Genomic DNA, 19,315 nt, shown 5'->3' on the forward strand with positions numbered 1-19,315 from the left:
TTGAAAAAAAAAATTGAGGCAGGTCATGTGCTCTTAGCAAATCAAACACAATACTGAGATCAGTATCTTGGATTGAAACATTCTAACTATGGGTGCATACTTTTTCCTTTGTGCAACCCACTCTTCCTGACCCAGAAACTTACTTCATGTTAAAAAGGAACATATATTTACAGTGCCTTGCAAAAGTAATCAGACCCCTGACATATTACTGAATCACAAATGGTACATTGTAATTTTGTTCTGTGTGATATTTTATTTTGAAACAAAAATTCAAAATCAATTATTGTAAGGTGACATGTTTGTAAGAAACATAAAAAACTGAAACATGTTGCTTGCATAAGTATTCAACCCTTGTGCTGCAGAAGCTCCCAGTTTACACAGATGAAAGAAATTGCCCTATAGAGGACACAGTTACCTTACCATTGGCCTCCACCTGTGAACCATTAAAGTAGCTGTTATATTGTCAGGATAAAAACGCCACTGTTGAAGGCTCATTGGTCAGGCTGTGGATCTGAAGGAAAATGAAGACCAAAAAGCATTCTACAGAAGTGAGAGATAATGTAATACAAATGCATAGATTAGGAAAATGGTACACATAATATCCAAGTGTTTGGATATCCGAGTGAGCACAGTTGGATCAATAATCAGGAAGTGGAAACTGCATCACACCACCAAGGCACTGCCAAGAAAAGGCCATCCCTTAAAACTCAGTGCTCGAACAAGAAGGCGACTTGTGAGAGAAGCCACAGAGGCCAACAATCACTCTGAAGGAGCTACAGAGTTCAGTGGCTGGGAGTGGAGTCATGGTGCTCCAGTCAACCATATCAAGAGCTCTGCATAACACTGGTCTGTATGGGAGGGTGGCAAGAAAGAAGCCGTTACTCAAAAAGTACCATCTGAAAGCACGTCTGGAGTTTGCCGGAAAGCATGAGAGTGCCCCAGCTGCGATGTGGGAAAAGGTTTTCTGGTCAGATGAGACCAAGATAGAGCTTTCTGGCCAAAACTCAAAGCGCTATGTGTGGTACAAACCTAATACTGCCCATGCCTCAAGACACACCATCCCTATAGGTGTGTCCCCACCATGCTGTGGGGATGCTTCTCATCAGCAGAGACTGGGCATCTTGTTAAAATGGAAGGATGGATGAAGCAAAATACAGGGAAATACTGCAAGAGAACCTGCTTCAGTCCACTAAAAAACTGAAGCTTGGAAGGAAGACAATGATCCCAAGCACAAGGCCAAAGCAACACTGGAGTGGCCCAAGAACAAAAAAGGTGAATGTCCTACAGTGGCCCAGTCAAAGTCCTGATCTCAATCCCATTGAGAATCTATGGCGCTATTTGAAAATTGCGGTCCACAAGCAACGTCCAACCAACGTGAACGACCTGGAGAGAATCTGCCAAGAAGAATGGGTCACAATCCCTCCAACACTGTGTGCAAAGCTGGTACATACCTACCCCAAAAGACTTAAAAGCTGTTACTGCAGCGAAAGGTGGCTCTACCAAATATTAATGTGTGGGGGTTGAATACTTATGCAAGCAACATGTTTCAGTTTTTTATGTTTCTTACAAACATTTCCCAACATTAAACCAATGTTACCTTACAGTAATTGATTCTGAGTTTCAGTGTTTCAAAATAAATGTCATATAAAACAAAATTACAATGTACCACTTGTAACTCAGTAATATGAGAGCATTGGTCAGGGGTCTGATTACTTTTGCAAGGTATTGTCTACACAGGACTTTCAGCTGGGGCCACCAGATAGGCAATGTTTCTTAGCTTGCAGAGATCCTATTTGACTGAATATTCATACCTTTCAGTGAAGGAGTTGGAGTTATTTGCATGGGTTCCTCCTCTTGCATAGGTAGTCTTCCCCCACAGGAGGGGCAAAAATTAAATGTTGCCTCTACCTTCTCTCCACACTGTGGGCAAAAATTGACCATTCTAGAAAAACAATTGGGGGGGGGGAGAAGAAGGGGGGAGACACAGAAAAAACTAAATGCCAAAATGGAAAAGAATATTTTTAATATGGATTTGGTAGCTGCACCGGTGAACATCCCTATAAGGCTCAATTCACCTACCATCAAAAACTCCACAGGAAATTGATAAGACCAAATGATTTAATAATACTAGAACTCGTGGACATTCAAAGAAGCTGAATGTTGGAAGATTCAGGACAGACAAAAGGAAGTACTTCTTTACTCAGCGCATAGTTAAACTATGGAATTTGCTCCCACAAGATGCAGTAATGGCCACCAGCTTGGATGGCTTTAAAAGAAGATTAGACAAATTCATGGAGGACAGGGCTATCAATGGCTACTAGCCATGATGGCTGTGCTGTGCCACCCTAGTCAGAGGCAGCATGCGTCTGAAAACCAGTTGCCGGAAGCCTCAGGAGGGGAGAGTGTTCTTGCACTCGGGTCCTGCTTGCGGGCTTCCCCCAGGCACCTGGTTGGCCACTGTGAGAACAGGATGCTGGACTAGATGGGCCACTGGCCTGATCCAGCAGGCTCTTCTTATGTTCTTATGTTCTTAATGTTCCTTTAGTAAAATGGGGGGGGGGAACAGGATCAGCTAACAAAATAGAAAAAATGAGTTGGGCTGTTACGTCACTCGCTGATAAACTTAAAACTCAAAGCTCTTTACACATTTAAAATAACCACAAACTGTTCATGCCATTGTCTGATTGTCCTAGTGCTATTTTAACTGCTATGCTGTTTTAATAAGCTTATTTTATTGTACTCATTTGAAATGTGGTGTTGGAGGAGAGCTTTGCGCATACCATGAACGGCGAAAAAGACAAATAATTGGGTGTTAGAACAAATTAAACCAGAATTATCACTAGAAGCTAAAATGATGAAACTGAGGTTATCATACTTTGGACACATCATGAGAAGACATGATTCACTAGACAAGACAATAACGCTGGGAAAAACAGAAGGGAGTAGAAAAAGAGGAAGGCCAAACAAGAGATGGATTGATTCCATAAAGGAAGCCACAGACCTGAACTTACAAGATCAGAACAGGGTGGTTCACGACAGATGCTATTGGAGGTCGCTGATTCATAGAGTTGCCCTAAGTCGTAATCGACTTGAAGGCACATAACAAATTTCATTGTACAGTTTAATTATGGACATTCTAATGTTTTGATGAAATTGTTTTAGTAATTAAAATACACAATAAAACAATTTCATCAAAACATTACACTATCCATGTGTAGATATATTTTTATAATTGATTTTATGCTTGTAAATGACTTAGAAAATATTTTTGTAAGTAAGCGCTATGTAAATAATAATTCTTATTAATGTTTTTATTATGAATGAACTAGATAAAGATATTTATTGTTGCTGCAACAATAAATATTTTCCAGTAAGCACCGGATCCTGTCCCTTTGTCTGACTCAATCTGGTGCTTCCGTCTCTCTTCTTGCTCAATATTATTAATGTACATGTAATGTAATGGTTAAGAGCATGAGCTATGAAGAAGTCCCATAGGGCTTAGGCACTCCAAAGATGCTCAGAGGCCAGTCCAAATAGAGCTTTACAAGTACATACTTACACTATGAATTCTGCCTGGAGACTACCAGACCTTCAGTATAGCTGATGTTGCATAGGTCATATTTGTTCGCCTCATCTTTTGCTCATTAGGAAGCAAGCTAATATATTAGCTGGTGCTTCTAAATAGACTTCAAGAGCAGCCCCACCCAGGGTAAATTGAAGTAGTCCAGTGGATTTAAACTCTGTCCAGGAAACTTTCTTTCAGCTGATCCAAATCTACTGCAAAGCAATTTAAATGGATAATCCCAAATCCTACTATTTATGAGACAAAAAAGGTCTCTACTACTCATAACATTATAAACCTCTACCACAAAATAGTGGCAAGCGTTCCAAGTTGCCAGAACTCAATCAGGCAAAACATTTAACAAAGCAGGTGGCGAGGGGAATGAAAAAAAATAAGATGCAACAAACTACAAAACTTAAACTGCATGTTATAGCCATACGGTCAATTAAAACGTTTCTAATCTAAAAAAAAGTTAACAGCAACAACAGGGTAATATTATGTAGCGATCACAGTGTTGAACTAGGAGCAGGGAGACCCAAGTTCAAATCCCCACTGAGCCATGAAGCACACCAGCAGCTTCCCATACATATCAATCCCATACATGTCTACGCAAAAGTAAATCCCATTGAACCCAGTGCCGTTTACTCCCCAGAATTGAGTATAGCATTACAACATAGTGGGACCAGTCTCAGCCTAACCAACCTCCAGTGTTGTTATGAAGATAAAATGAGGAGACAGGGAGGAAGTAGAAAACCATGCATGCTAACCTTGGAAGAAAGATGGCATACACATGAAATAAATAATGATTAAAATAGTTCAGGGCCCCCAACCACCCTTGGCGCCTTCGAGAGGAAGGGTAGCATAGAAATTGAATGAATGAATAAATAAATAAGCATTTAAAACAAACAAACCACCATTAGGGACAGTCCAAATTTCTGAAACTCTGTCTACAACACGGAGTTATGTTATGGACCATATTATTTTTAAAAAAATTGGGGGTGGGGAAGGGTAAAAGCAGAATTGTGCGTCCAAACACCTTTCACTAAAATTTCAGTTTCGGTTTTGAATGGATGTTTTGAGGGGTTCTCAAAGAACAGTAGAAAGTTTGTTTTTAAAATAAGCAGCAGTACAGTAGCTTATTTGATAACAACTCTTAAAAAGCAACAAACGTTGTTGAGGTGGTCATCCTCACCCTCAGATCCAGCTGAAGCCCGCTTTCCTGAGGTAATGCCCCCCTTGACTGGACCTCAAAAATCCTCCTCGCCTGGAGGCATTTTGAGCCTGATCCAGTGCCTCAGAAGAAACCAGTCTCAGCGAGTTCAAGGAGACTGCCAGTGCAATCCAATGCACGTCTACTCAGACGTAAGCTACATTGGGTTCAATGGGACTTACTCCTAGGTACGTGTGTATTGGATTGCAGCTTTGCTTTTAGTTTTTTAAAGAAAAAGCCGAAGAGCCTCGTCGCATGTCAAAAACCTAGACATTTGCGACGCAAGCGTATGCGTCTCTACTCAGACGTTAAATCCCATTGAGTGCAATGGGGCTACTCCTAGAGGCAGCCTTATTCTGGCAGAACCTTTTTTGGTGCCTCGAGGGGCTACTGCGGGGGCTCTTCATGTCTTGGGGGGGCAAAATAAACTGCCAAAAAGGAGAAGATTCCACAAACAAACGCAAAAAAGGAGTCTCTACTCAGTGTAATACAATGCAAGAATAGGAAAACGACAGACACTGTACAAATAGCCAAAATACAGTGACAAAGAGAGCAGACAGTAAATAATGCTATAGATACCAAACACAGTATTTTGGCTGCCTGTACACTTGTTGGCATTGCATTATAGTGATATATCGTAGTTCCTGTCGTTTCCCCATTTTTGCAGTCTACTATACTGGGTAGCGACTCCCTTTTTTGCGTTTGGGGAGCAAGAACGCAGCGGCCCATGTGGGGTCCCTAGTGAGGTCTCGGCACCTCTCAGTTTCTCTTTCGCACGCACGCACACAGAGGCCGCCATGCTGGGCCCGACCGAGCCTCCTAGCCGCGGCCGCTCGCATTCGTACCCACCCAGCCACAGGGCTCGCTCGCTTGTTGGCAGCGTCTCCCTTCTCGGGCCGCAGGCGCGGCCTCTTGCGGCCTAGGCGCTCCATGCCGCTTTAAGCAGGGTGGCGATTCGGACCTGCCTGGGAAGAAGAAAGCCCTTCGTCGCGTCCCCGCCACACCACACAATTACTCCGGCGCGCCGCGTCCCTTCGCTTCCCAGGCCCACCAGCGACGCCCCATGAGGCGTCTTCTTCCCTGCCTGACCAGGAGCCGCTTTTAGATCGGCTCGGTGGGTTAATGCGGCTGCGGTTAATCCCTTGTTTTGTCAGTGTTTATTTGAACAAGAAACGCCCTCAGATCTTTTATTCCTACTGCGCACCTACATCGCAATCCTATCTATGCGTGTCGCTTTTCACTTAGGCGTAAACCCTCCTCTTCAAGGGGCCTTACTCCCGGGTAAATGCGCACAGGATTGCAGCCCTCAGGGCTTGTACGCAGAAAACCACCGCTTTATTATTGTTAAATTTATCTGCTGCCCTTCCTCCCAAAGGAGCTAATCTTTAGGATGTTCCAGGCAGAGGACCCCCTTTTAAGGATATTATTTGAACCTGCGTTTTTATTTTCTTTTTTTAAGTTAAGAAAAACACGAAAGTAGTAGTAATACCCAACTGCTCATTCAGTAAACTCTGGCCAATAGTTTTATTATAAGTATTTTTTTTTTAAAAAACTGCACTTCTTAAAAATCAAAGTTGATTGCTGGATGGCTTCCAAATTTAAAAACACACTTGAATGCAGATACTGCTAGCCCTCCCTACTTGCATTCATGTCCACCCTACTTGTTTTGTCATTTTTTTCATCAAACCTCTACCTGTAAATATCATTCTTCTACTACTTTCCAGCTCTTGGCTATAGTAAGCCATTGTGCTACAGAAAGGTCAACAAATCCTTGTATAAGAGATCTTTCACCTAGTAATCATTCTCTCTAAAGACAGCCATGCAAGCACCCTAAATCAGCTTATAACTCCACATGTAAAGATAGGTACCTACCACCAACACGGGGGTCTCAGATGTCCAATAATTTTCTTAAGAGTGGTGAGACAGATGCCACCTTAAGTGAATTCTAACATGAGCTGACATCAAATTGGAAGGGAATTTTGCTCTATATGGCTTGCCACTTGTTAGGATCTATTTGAACCCCTAATCAAATTCATGGGGAACAAGCAGCACAGGGTAGGGGGACACACAAGGTTGCCTAAGTTGGAAGAGGTGGTGGGCCTTTGCTCACACAGAAATGGCAGCATAGATCAGGTGGGTAGATCAAGATCTAGCAATAGATCTTGGGGATTTGCATCTGATCAGCACAGATCCCCCAGATTTCCAACTCCCAGTTTGACAATAGCAACAAAATGTCTCCCCCACACTCCTAGTTAGACTGCTGAAATGAGGAAAGCTTATTCCTGTGCTCAGCTCACCAGCTCCTGTGTAATGTTTACTTTGGCCCTCAGTGGAAAGATGTTATTTTCAAGAACAGTGCTTTAAGATTTTATCAGATACTGCATGCCTCTTTAAGATACCCCATCTACTAGTAAATAGTGTCCTTATGGCTTTCCTCCTAGCTGCTATGCTTCCAATAACTGCAGACTAATAAATTAGTCCAACATAGAGCTTATTCCTTAATGTGACAGTGATCTCATGTCTACTGAGAAACTCAAGTAGCTTTTAGTAAACCCCTCATAGAGCTCCTTACTCACAAATACAAGTCAAGAGTCACTTATATTTTTAAAAGCTTGTTTTTTATAAAAAACATCATGAGCCAACATGAACTGTCATTGACATTACTTTCTTTTAAAAAAAAATCATTTAGCCTGTCCAGTGTTTCTCAGATTCGTGTAATTGTTAGCAAACATACGTTTTGTACCTTATAATTCATAGAAGGAATCAAACCTGATTCTGGGACCCAGCAGACAGAACAAAGGTCCCTGCCCAGAATTCTTATTGCTTATACGATTGTCACAGACTGTTGCAGGCACCATTTCAAAGTTTTCCTCATGGAGGCGGTCAAGTTGAATGGGTGATCATTCAAGCCCACATGTCCAAGGTACTCAGTTGAGACTGCTAGTGTAATCAGCTTTGTAAGGAGAATGGTTCATCCCAGATTCCATGAACAAATGGGCTATTTCGGACAATGGGACATCTAAAGTGGTAACAGTTACGACACATTATCTTTTAGTTTTTTGAAACTTCTAACCTCCCATTAATTTGAGCAAGATTATTTTCCATCATCCAACATCTGTGTAGTAATACCTTCCCCCCATATACCACTGCAATTACAGCAGAGATAGAACCTTAAAACTTTAGTAATTAGAGGGGCCTACATTTTTGTGTATATAGAGTAGATAACCACAGAAAAAAGGAAAAATATTGAAAAGAAAATTTAAAAAAGAAAACAAAAATCAAATACAGAAAGACACGTATTCAAATTATTAGCACAGATCACATCTCCCACAGGTAGCTGTTTGCCACCAGTCACTGTATTGCTTAAACAGAGAAAGGCAAAAGTAGTTCCTAATACATTTGTAAGCAGGATCACTCTGCTCCTTAGTAAACTGCAGTGAAAATGCTGCTTTGAAGTAACAGAGGCAATGAAGAGGCAGTGCATATCTCAGCTGACATACCAAATACTTAACAGGCAACCAAAGACTCAGACAGGCCAACCTTAACACCACTAACTTGAGAGGTCTATTGGATCTTGCCAAGATGAGACACTTTAGGGCAGAGCTAAGAATGACACAGAACCTTCATCAATAATGCTTGATCATGTCATTTGTTCCGCAGATGTTGTTTACACGGAACAGAAGGAATGAGAAAGAAGCAACATTCTTGTTGGCCATATTCTGCAGGAGAGATCAAACCACAGCTATGCCTGCTAGTGCCTTAAGCCTTGATTGGGCCATAAGCATGCCACTGCAAAATGATTTGTAGGGAGGAAGACAAAAAAGTCTTGGGAAAGCTCTTTAGGTAAACATTAGGTGAGACCAGGGCTGCACAACTTATGAGCCACCGTGTGGAGGGCAGCCTTCAGCCATGTCTGCTTCAGAGAGGCTTGACGTTAAAGTAAGCAGCACCAGGACATCAGAGGCTTAAGAAACCCAAGTTCATCCTTTCTTCATTGTATTCTGCCACATTTTTCCGTTTTGCTTGCCTTCTGCCAGATCTAGAACAGGCCGAGTGTAAACATAGTTTTGAGTCATGAGGAGATATGCCTTTGTTCTTGGGGGGGTCCAGAGGCTGTGCTGAGGTAGCTTTGGAAGATGCTCCAAAGTTGCAATCTATAGTGGAAGTAGGGCTGGCACTGTTGACAGAGGAATACCCAGAGCTGGCTTCAATGGCGCCTTCTTGTAGGGTGTGGTGCATAAGCCACCTCTTCTCAGTACCTGGCAGGTCATAATTATTTAGGTCATATGTAGATCCCTCTTTGGCAAGACTCTCTTCATCACTGGATTCTTTGCAACAGCCATAGCAGTGTTCCTCAGGGCCCATACATACTGCAGTTACATCAAGAACTCCACTGGGAACTGTAGCTATGCAGAAAAACCATATAATTAGGTGAATAAACCCTACTGAAAAAAAGTAAGACTAATCTTTGTAGTGTACTTATATGCCACTTTGTGTTCTAATTCCACCCAAGTTCACCCTCTTACAATGAAATGTTAATGTATGATCTTGATACAACAAACCAGTTCTAGCACTCTGCCTTCTGAGAGTCAATTTATACCGAGGGTCAGCAACCTTTTTGGAGAGGAGGGCACATTTCAAATTTTGAGACAGTGCTGGGGACGCCAGTCACAAAATGGCTGCCATGGGGGCATAGCATAACACTAAATTGGACAGTAGTCATGGTGAAGCTTTTCCATAATTGTATTTCCATGCTAGAAGAGGCTTGGCCTCTTGAATTTCTGCCTGCCATACAGTTCTTAAAGGCACAAGAACCCTGTTTTCCCCCCATGCCAGTCCTAAACCAAAGCCTAATTTGCCATCCTGTACCCACATAGCTGGAAGTAAGCCCCATTCAACACAAAGATACTTGCTTCTGGGTAGACATGCATATCATAGGAATGTTAGTTACCTATACAGTGAATTCTTAATGAGTTTAATCTTTAGCTCATGCAAAGCAGGAAACATGCCTAAACCTCTGCAAAATTTTCATATTTACTTTGGGGGTGAGGGTTCTTTAACATCTACCCACACTTATTTGCAGAAGATAACTTCTAAGCACTACCTGATCTCAGGGCAAACCCAGCACAGAAAAGTTGCATCCTGGTTGCCAGGGGAAAAAAGATCATACTATGGAGATTACAAGGGCTAGAGAAGAAAAGACAGAAACAGGAAAACTGCATGAAAAGGAAGGGCAAACAGCTCCTTAGAACCTGAAGGATTCCTATTGCCTGGTGTCCAAACAATCAGAGCTCTGACTTCACTCACTGGCTAACTACACTAACAGGCAGGAGCAGCCAAACTGGTTCATTTCACATGAATCGCTTAGAAGGATGCCTGCACATTTTGCTCTATAACTTTCTTTCCAGGCTAGAGACCACTGAAGGCCATTGAGGGTGCCACAGCAAGAGATGGGCTAGCAACCCAATTTATACAATTGATATGATTCAGTGCCAATTCCCCACACCCCCAAAAAGCCATACCAGTCCAGGCCGCAGGTAAAGGGCCACATACATACAATAAATGTTCCCCTCAGTACCACCACCACCCAAATCCTTGCACATGAAACTTGCACATTTGGGAGGAGGCAAAATCAAACCCTTCTCATCCAAGATGCTAAGTTTTCAACAGAGCAAGGTTCTGTTTCTGAAGGAATGCATTCAAAAATTCAATCCCAAGTACCATTTCACTTGATTGTGCAGCCTAAATTAAACGCCTCCTCCCAGTTCCTGATAACAATAGCAGCAATAACCTATGTGAAGAAATCCTGTTTATTTGAATTACATTTTAATGGGTATTGTGTAACTGTTCGGACATTTGTATTGTAATGATATAGGAATGTAGAATTGTAGTGATGCAGTTTTCTGTCTGGTCCAGTGAAAACGAGCTTAACTGTCGGGGGGGGGGCTTAACTGACAGGTGAGCATTAGAATTCTCAGTGTAGAAAAGGCTAGAAGATAGACATGTTGCAATTGGTGGGCAAGGTTTAGAATTTTCAGTTGGACAGTGTGATTGGCTGGTGTTGGCCTGGAGGGGCCAAGAAAAGTGTATATATGGCCAGGTGCTGGTCAGCTGAGAACAAGTTGGGAGCAGTTGGCTGGCGAGTTGGAGCTGCTGGTGCTTGGTGTTTGTGGAGTCAGCCAGATGACAACAGCAGAGGAAGAGAAGTGGGGAAGATGGAGGAAGACCTGAGAGGCAGATGGAGTGGCTTGGCAGCCGAAAACTTGCTGGGGATAGCTGAATCGCTCGACTTAGGCCGGAGACAAAGGGAAAACCAGGCTGCAGCACTGGGGACACGAGAGAAGCAGCTTGGAAGATTGGTCTCTGGTGACCGGCAGCAGTACCAGCAGGAAGATTTCCAGGGCAGTACTGCAAGGCAGACTAATAGGTTCGTAAAGGCTGGAAAAAGAGGCTGCCAGCAGACACCTCCGTTATAACACTGGCGAGGCTTAGCCGGGGTGGACAGAATAAAAGGGAAATTTGGCTAAAGGGTTTTGATAGGGCCACTAAGCGCTTCCTTAAAGCTGTCTTAGTGCAACATTAATAAATGAATATATGCTGTTGGTATTTAAAGTGATGGTAACAAGTTAATAAAGCACATGATCATTAAAGATACAGTACTATTTTTAAATAACCAAATAAGTTTGTGCAGTTAATAATCTTGTAATAAATAAATGTAAATACCATTGTTAAATATAATATCTGTACTTCATAGTTACCGGGTTATTAGCAACCTAAAGGTTCTGAGGGAGTTAAGTGAGACTGAATAATGTTATGTATTATCATCATCATCATTTTATACAGCACCATCGGATGCACTGTACATAAAAATAAAAACCAGTCCCTGACAAACAGGTGTTCAATCTCATAAAAGGTGGCAGCAGCGTGGGTTTAGGAGAACCACTGGAATGAAAAGTGGGGCGTTGTTGTTATAAATACCCTCATTCCCTCCAGAGCGAAAAACAAGTTTACCATCTCCCTCCTTCTCGCCTTCACTTTCTTGATCTCCTTCATAACCAGAACAGGAATCTAAGCTCCAGTCCAAGAAATTGTCTAGAAGGCTCTCCTCCTGGTTGGACAGTTCAGCTGTAGGTGTCGTTACAAAGCTTCCCCTGTCTTCCTGGATGCTATCTTCTCTTCTCCTGTGGGAAGAATATATGTCACCGTTAATAAAAGATTCTCAAGAGAGGTCACATCACAGTCAAGCGCTTGGAGCAGGATGGGAACCTATTCCACTTTTCAAGCAGTCATAACACCCTCCACTTCTTTTCAGTAAATATAATTGAGTCTGGCCTAATGTTAAACAAATCCACCCCCTCTTCCCTTCTCCCCACTTCTCACTTTAAGCACTGTCCATTGTGCAAATTATTGGCAAGGCATACCAAGCAGAACAGCCAACAGGTTATTTGCACAGAGCCTTTTCTTGGCTAGACTTGGAGCACTTAAGATGATTCCATTTTCAGCTGTTTACTGGGCTGCCCAGCAGAGCTGGCTTGCAAGAGGGACAGACAGTTAACACAGTGGTAGAGCACGTGCTTTGCATACCAACTCAAGGGAGGCCTGGGAAAGCCCCCTCTCTGAGGAGCTTCTGCCAGCCAAGGTGGACCAATGATCTGATTCCATATAGAGCAGGGGGGGCTAACCTGTAGACCAACAACATCTGGAGGGCTGCAAGTTCTCCACTTGATAGATGAGCAATACAAAGCAGCCAAGAACCATGCTAGATGGTAGAAGCGGACAAACCACTTGGTACACGGTAGCATATGCCAGAGACGAAGTCAAGTATGCCATCAATACCCTATTAAAATAGAGGAGCCGGACTTGCCTTTTTGTTCTCTTTCCCGATGGAGAAGTGAGGAAGGTTTCCACTGTGTTCATGTACAAAGAGTCAGGCTCTGGATCCTGGTCTTTCACTCCTAGCAGTGAGCAGAGCTGGCTGTAACTCATGACCTAAGACAGAGAGCTCAGTGAGATAGCACAGCTACAGCCATATATGCATCTTAACCCCACCCACTAAGACCAAAGTGGTCTGCCATTCTTTGCCCCAATCACCCTGTGCTCAAACCTCCCTCCCTGTCTTTGGCTACTCTCCTCTAAGGTACTGATTACAAGTGCAATCTTACATGTTTACTTTAAAGCAAGCCCTTTGAACTCAACTGCTCTTAGCCGCACATAAGCACAGATAAGATTGTAGCTGTGATCAGATCAACAAGAGGTTTCATTAATTAGCCCTTGCCCGTTTTAATCAACGGAGTTGTGATTTAAGGGCATGCTTCTAGTGAACTGAGTTTGGTTCAGGTGTGATCCTATAAAAAGGAAATGTTAAAAGGTGGTCTTGCCTCCTCTCTGTAATTAGTAGCTGTTTATTACATTAAGTTCTTTCCTCTAGTAAGCCACCCAATATTTATTACCACACTTACATCACACTTTTCCTCCAAGGAGCTCAAGATACAGTTCCCTTCATCCTCATTTTATCCTCGCAACAATCCTGTGGTGTAGGTTAAGCTGGGAGTCAATGACTTGCCTAAGGTCATCCAGTGAGCTTCATAGCTGAATGGGGATCTGAATCCTCCTAGTCCCGCACTTTATCCACACCTAATACACCATTATAGATGTTCCACAAACTTACACATCTAATCAGTTGACTAAATTTTTAATAGTTAGTTGAACCACCAGTGGAAATACTTTTTAGTTGACAGGCTACCACTTACCTACTCACCTAACATGAAGTGCTGCGCTGCTGCATTTCCTTTACAAGGTGCAGGCCTGGTGTCAGGGGGGCGACACCACTGAGCACTTGAAGGCCCAAGCCCCCCAGAGGTCCCTCTGCTGCACTATTTTTTTTAAAGTAAGGGGGCACCAGTAGCACCAAAAAAAAGTGTCTTGTGTAGCCAGCAAGTGCATTATTTTAGTTCTTCCAGTATCCCAACACAGCATCACTCCACTGTGAGTGGGGCCCCAGGGGCATTGTGAGAATGTCAAAACGTCAGGTGCCAGGACCAGTCCTGAGCCTGATCAGCCAATACTGATTGCCAACTCAAGAAGGGATGTTTTCCCAAGTTTATTTATTTATTTAATTTCATTTATAAACCGTCCATAGCCAATGGCTCCCTGGGCGGTGTACAACATACAATAATACAATAAATTGCATGTATGCAAGCTTCCAAATCTGGGACACAGCTTCCACAGCAGGACCCCATGATACTACATCAAGTGGATACATGCAGACATTTCTCTTTATATATTCTCTGCCTTTGTTTGTCTAGTTCACCATCCAAACTACACATTTTATTCATTTATAAATGGATAACCAGATATATATTAAGTCAAGACTTTGCACATTCCTATTGCAGTAATTAATTTCCTCTTTCACATAATTTTTCTAAATGCATAATAGTATGGCAACTGTACAGCTTCCACAACTCTGCAATTCTCTGCATGTCTACTCAGATATAAGTCCCATTCAGTTCAATTGGGCTTACTCCCAGATAAATGTCTTTAGGGCTGTAGCCTCAGTTTCTCGGTCCTTTGCCCCTGTTGGAAAGTGTGCACTTCATCCTTTTCCTAACAATTTTCTGTTTGTTAGACATGCCACAAATAACTGTGATATTCTGTTCTCAAAACAAAATCTTATATTTGCTGTTGTAGATTATGTTGTAAAGAAATCGTGAATTAAAAAAAAAGATGGGGGAATTCTACATGAAAAAAAATGTGAGGGAAGCTTTACTGATGACAAATTTAGTCATAAAGAATGTACACCCAAATCTAGGGTTGCCATATTACAGTTCCACAAATCCAGGCAGGTTAATTTGCATATTATGTAAAGTATTTGCATATTATGGATATTATTTGCATATTATGCAAATATTTGCATATTAATACTTGGATTGTCCAGTTGTTTTGTTTTTGTGCCTAGGAATTACCACCAAAAGCTGGGGAAAGATGTGAGAAATCTTTTTTTTTAAAGCAACATTTTTAGCCTTAAATGCCTAGACTCTAGTTTCCAACACTACGGAGTATTTATTGATTGATTAAGAGAATTTATATCCTGCCCTTTTGCTGTTAAAAACAGAGGTCAGCACAGCTTACAAATATAATAAAAACAATAAAAATACATAATCAATATAAAAACATAATAAAAACACAAAATAGCAACAAACAAAGTAAGTCAGGGCAACAGTACGGTTAACCATATACAATATATTTCAAAGATGTGGTGGGTGGAGAAAAACAAGAAGCCAAAATGTTAGGAAAAGGAGTCTTTCACACCACATGCTCAGTTGTAAATACTGTTGCAGCAAGCTTTACAAGTTCCTCCAGTATTCCAGCAGCTTCACTCGCTTTTGCCTGGGTAAGGGGCAGCATGTTTTCTAGTGATTTATTTTTCTGTGTAAACATTTCCATTTTATCAGTCCAGTAGCAACAATGAATTGATGCTAATTCTAAACACAATATTAGGAAAGCTTGGCTTTTTAGCTTTGCATACAAAATGCAAGTAAAACAAACATGCTAAATCAGATCACTCTCCAGAACATCAGACAATTTTCCAGCGCAAACTGAAAAATTTCCAACGCAAATTATCCTAATTTGCATTGGGATTTTTTTTCCAGATGATCTGCATTACTCTTAAGGGGCTTCACCAGCTTTGAAGGACTCTTCCAGAGGTGGTCCCCTGCTAAGGACCCTGCCAAACCTGACACATTTTATTGTGCCTTGGAGATTAATAATCAATCCTATAAAATTCTACTCATAAGACAGACCCATTGTATTCAGTGGGGCTTGCTCCCAGGTAAGTGGGTATAGGATCACAGTTCAGGTACACTGGGACCCTCCCTTTCTCACACCCCACAAAGGCAGCTAGAAGTACCTCTTCCTTGCCAATTTCTTCATAGCATTCATCTTCAAATCGTTGTTTCACAGCAGTAAGGGACACTTGCCTATAATCTTTTGGGACATCTTCGTGGAAACTAGGAGACAGACGGAGATGGTGGTAAGTACAACTCTTTCAGAGATTCACTGGAGAAATGTAACAGAACCACTTATTTTATCATTACGAGTCTGTTTGCATGAAACATTCCCAGTCCTCTAAATCAGTGGTTCCCAGACCTTTTTCTCCGACCACTTAAAAATTGCCGAGGGTCTTGGCGGACCACTTAATGATTTTTCTGCCTGTAGTAGCAACTGTAATTCCTCAGAATTCAAATTAGAATAATATTCAATATAAGAAATAAGCAATGAAAATACAATTAAAAAACAATATGAATATTCAACATGATGGCTGTCTCCTGTCTTCAGCCACAATTATGCTGCAGCCCACCTGAGTGAAGCTCATGGATCACTGGTGGTGTATAGGCCACAGTTTGGTACCTCTGTTTTAAGCCATCGTTTTGCCCCTTGGGCTTATGCGCTCGACATCAATTAAATGACTTCCCCCTTTTGTGCAAGCCAGCTTGTTAGTTCAGAGGTAAAAGCAATCTGCAGCTTCTGCTTGCCCTACACCCCAGGAGTACAGACCAGCTTCAGCGCCTTCTAATTAAGAGATTTCAGAGAGCCTGGGTCTCTACTGTATGCAAAACATGTACTCTACTGCTGGACTATGACACCTCTCTTGCAAGCAGAGGACTAAAGTGTACATTGTTGACAGTGCTGAGGATGTGATGAAAGAGGATGTGTCAGCTTGCGTGGGAGAAAGAGGCTGAAGGGCAAAGAAAAGGAAAGTCATTGGGAATGAGAGCTACGTTGGGTGCCAAATGGGGAGGTCCAAGAGTGAGATTGGAACAACAATTGCCTCTCCCTAGTGCGCATTTGGTTGGGAGCCAAGCAAACGGCAACCTTTTCTGAAGCATCTTGATGACGGCGGCATGCAGGGAGTTCAGCAAGCTCTTGCTACTCTGGGTGCTTGATTTCCAAGGTGGTTATTCCCTTATAGGTGAAGGGGCCATCGTTCAATGACTGGGCAGCTGCTTTGCATGCAGAGGTCCCTGGATCAGTTCCTGGCATCTCCAGGTAGGGCTGGGAATGTGCTAGATGGACCAATGGCCCATAACTCAGCATAAAGGCAGCTGCTTATGTTTTCTTAGAGGGCCACTCAGAGCAATCTCACTACCCTGGGCAGTTGTCTCTCCGCCCTTACGAGACTGCAAGCATCAAATGTCCACAGAACATTGGGTGTTGTCAAGTGTTATAGGCCTAGGGCCAACAAGCTACTCCCAAGCCATAGTTCAGGAGCATCAGAACTGCCCTGTTGCTCTCCAGAAGGCAGAGCCAACCCCCCCCAAGCAAATTCTGATTGGCCCCACTTTCTACCTGAAGAGGAGTTAACCCTTCACTTTCTGCATTGCTCCTCTGCTGGCCATGAACTGTAGGGCCTGTGATAAGGCGAGTCCTTCATACCCTATTGTGTGGGAGCAGAAGGTGCTTTTGGGCCCACCCATATTGGGTAGACCATGTGGGGGACCATACTTTCCAAATCCCTCCCCAGTAGTGACCACCACACACCCTTTTAAGAGCCCCAAGCAAATCACTCGCTTGACTTATGAAAGACCAAACCAACCAATTACTTCCTACATGCTCCAGGAAAGGGACAAAGCATATTCCAAGAGTGCCAGTGATGATTTTGCAACAGCTACAGAGACCACTCTGTTGTTGCTCATCCACTGATTCCATTCCCCCCTCTCCCCGGCCCGGCATGTTCCACCCCATGTTTTTACCATTTCTTGTGGATACTCAGTGCACAGGGCATCAGCTCTTCAAGAGAAAATCCTGTGCTTTCAGATAACTGGTTAGTCCAAGGATGGGCTGGAGAAAAACAAGAACATTTAAAAAATCACCAATATCGCTCAACAGTCTCTAAAACAGGACATTATTTATCTCAGTTCTCTAAAGTGTCTGGTATATTGACAACCAATGATGCTTCCAAGACTGCAAGGCCGTTGCCTGAACTCGTTGGCTGAAGATTGTCTGTCCAGCTCCAAGGAAGCCACTTTCACTCGCTTAACTAAAAACAACCAGCTCACCCCATAAAACAACCGAACTAAAAACGGGACCATCCCTCTAGAAATGATCCCAAGAAGGGACCCAAATCCAAATGTTTCAACAGGAAAACTGTTACCTTGCTTGTGCAGTACTTTGGCCAGCAGCAAGGCTGCCGCTGACAACCGGGCAGGAGAGTATATGCAAAGGCCTGTGTTTAAGAGGGAGAGTTCACAGACGAAGCTGTACAGATACATGGTTTTTCTTTCCAGCGGGATTATGTTCAGTAGCACTTCTTTGTAGTCCACAATAGTAGGTAACTTAAAAAGTGGAGAGAATACAAAGGGTTTTTTTAAAAAAACATTAAACATGCCCATACTGTTCCAAGCATGCCATCATTTTTAAAGTTCGGCCATTCTATGCAAAAAAAACCCCTATGGAAGTTGCATCCAATTTATAAGTGAAGTTTCTTTCCTACTTTTCTGTATTAAGCACCCCAGAGCGACAAAACATACAATTACAATAATAGGAAAAGGTATTTATTTATAAGAGAGCCAGTGTGGTGTAGTGGCTAAGGTGTTGGGCTACGACCTGGGAGACCAGGGTTCGAATCCCCACATAGCCACGAAGCTCACTGGGTGACCTTGGGCCAGTCACTGCCTCTCAGCCTCATGAAAACCCCATTCATAGGGTCGCCATTGTCGGAATCGACTTGAAGGCAGTACATTTACATTTAGGCTCCTCTGGAGGGCAACAAATGAGGAAAATTGAACACAGGAAGCTACCTTATGCTGGATCAGACAACTAATCTTTAAATTGTTTTAAATTGTGTTTTAAATTGTTTTTAAAATATGTGTTTTAAATTGTATATTTGTTTTAATGTTTTTGGTTGCTGTAAACCGCCCAGAGAGCTTCGGCTATGGGGCGGTATACAAGTGCAATAAATAAATAAATAATCCATCTAGCATGGTATTACCTACATGGCAGCGTTCTCAATGGGGCCTCTCACAGTCCCACCTGAAAGTGCCATGGACCGAACCTGGGACATTCTGCCTACAAAGTATGCGCTCTACCATTGAGCTATGGCCTTTCCCGTAGAAGATGGAACCCTTCCTCTAGCATTTGCCACCGAGAGTAAGAGCATGGGGCAGATTTGTGACCCCTTTACACGGACAGATACCCTAGAACAACCACCCCTTATATTCACTGCCATACCTTCATACATTCCAAGATGTAACACAAAGTCACCTGGAAAGAAAATCGACCAACCTGGCAGAATCAAGGCTCTTCATCCAGCACTCTTTCATGCTGGGATAAGGGATCATTATAAACACTAGTGATTCCCAAAATGTGCGCCAGAGTACATCAGTGTTCACCCCCCCCCCACACCCAAGGCCACAAGCTCTCATGGCTAGAACTAGGAATTTCTTAGCTGTGAGTGCAGTAATCCAAAGCAGATAAAAACCCAGAGAGTTTTTTAAAAAGCCAACTAAAGTAAAACTATCAATTAGCAGCAGCAGAACATAATGCGC

At 42.6% G+C, this 19,315-nt stretch overlaps 2 protein-coding genes across 6 annotated transcripts in view; both read right to left on the reverse strand.

The window, feature by feature from the left end:
• Positions 1–5,939, reverse strand: part of VRK3 (VRK serine/threonine kinase 3) — a 28,702-nt gene extending 22,763 nt beyond the window's left edge. For 2 of the 5 annotated variants that reach the window (XM_061599275.1, XM_061599274.1), the window contains exons 1-2: positions 5,622–5,939; positions 1,812–1,942 (exon numbers count right to left, since the gene is read on the reverse strand). In XM_061599275.1, the coding sequence (XP_061455259.1) occupies positions 1,812–1,942; positions 5,622–5,704 (214 nt within the window). In that variant the 5' untranslated portion in view covers positions 5,705–5,939. Of the gene's footprint in view, positions 1–1,811; positions 1,943–4,754; positions 5,558–5,621 lie in introns of those variants that run through there. The other 3 variants (XM_061599276.1, XM_061599273.1, XM_061599277.1) reach the window with 2 other exon arrangements.
• Positions 5,940–7,368: 1,429 nt separating this feature from the next.
• CCNF (cyclin F) overlaps positions 7,369–19,315 on the reverse strand; it is a 35,689-nt gene continuing 23,742 nt past the window's right edge. Inside the window, exons 12-17 of the mRNA XM_061599873.1 lie at positions 17,923–18,103; positions 17,522–17,609; positions 15,679–15,778; positions 12,637–12,761; positions 11,784–11,953; positions 7,369–9,178 (exon numbers count right to left, since the gene is read on the reverse strand). Coding sequence (XP_061455857.1) covers positions 8,730–9,178; positions 11,784–11,953; positions 12,637–12,761; positions 15,679–15,778; positions 17,522–17,609; positions 17,923–18,103 — 1,113 coding nt within the window. The 3' untranslated portion in view covers positions 7,369–8,729. The remainder of the gene's footprint in view (positions 9,179–11,783; positions 11,954–12,636; positions 12,762–15,678; positions 15,779–17,521; positions 17,610–17,922; positions 18,104–19,315) is intronic.

This window comes from Rhineura floridana, chromosome 17 (assembly GCF_030035675.1).
Source record: "Rhineura floridana isolate rRhiFlo1 chromosome 17, rRhiFlo1.hap2, whole genome shotgun sequence".
Classification (NCBI taxonomy): Eukaryota; Metazoa; Chordata; class Lepidosauria; order Squamata; family Rhineuridae; genus Rhineura; species Rhineura floridana.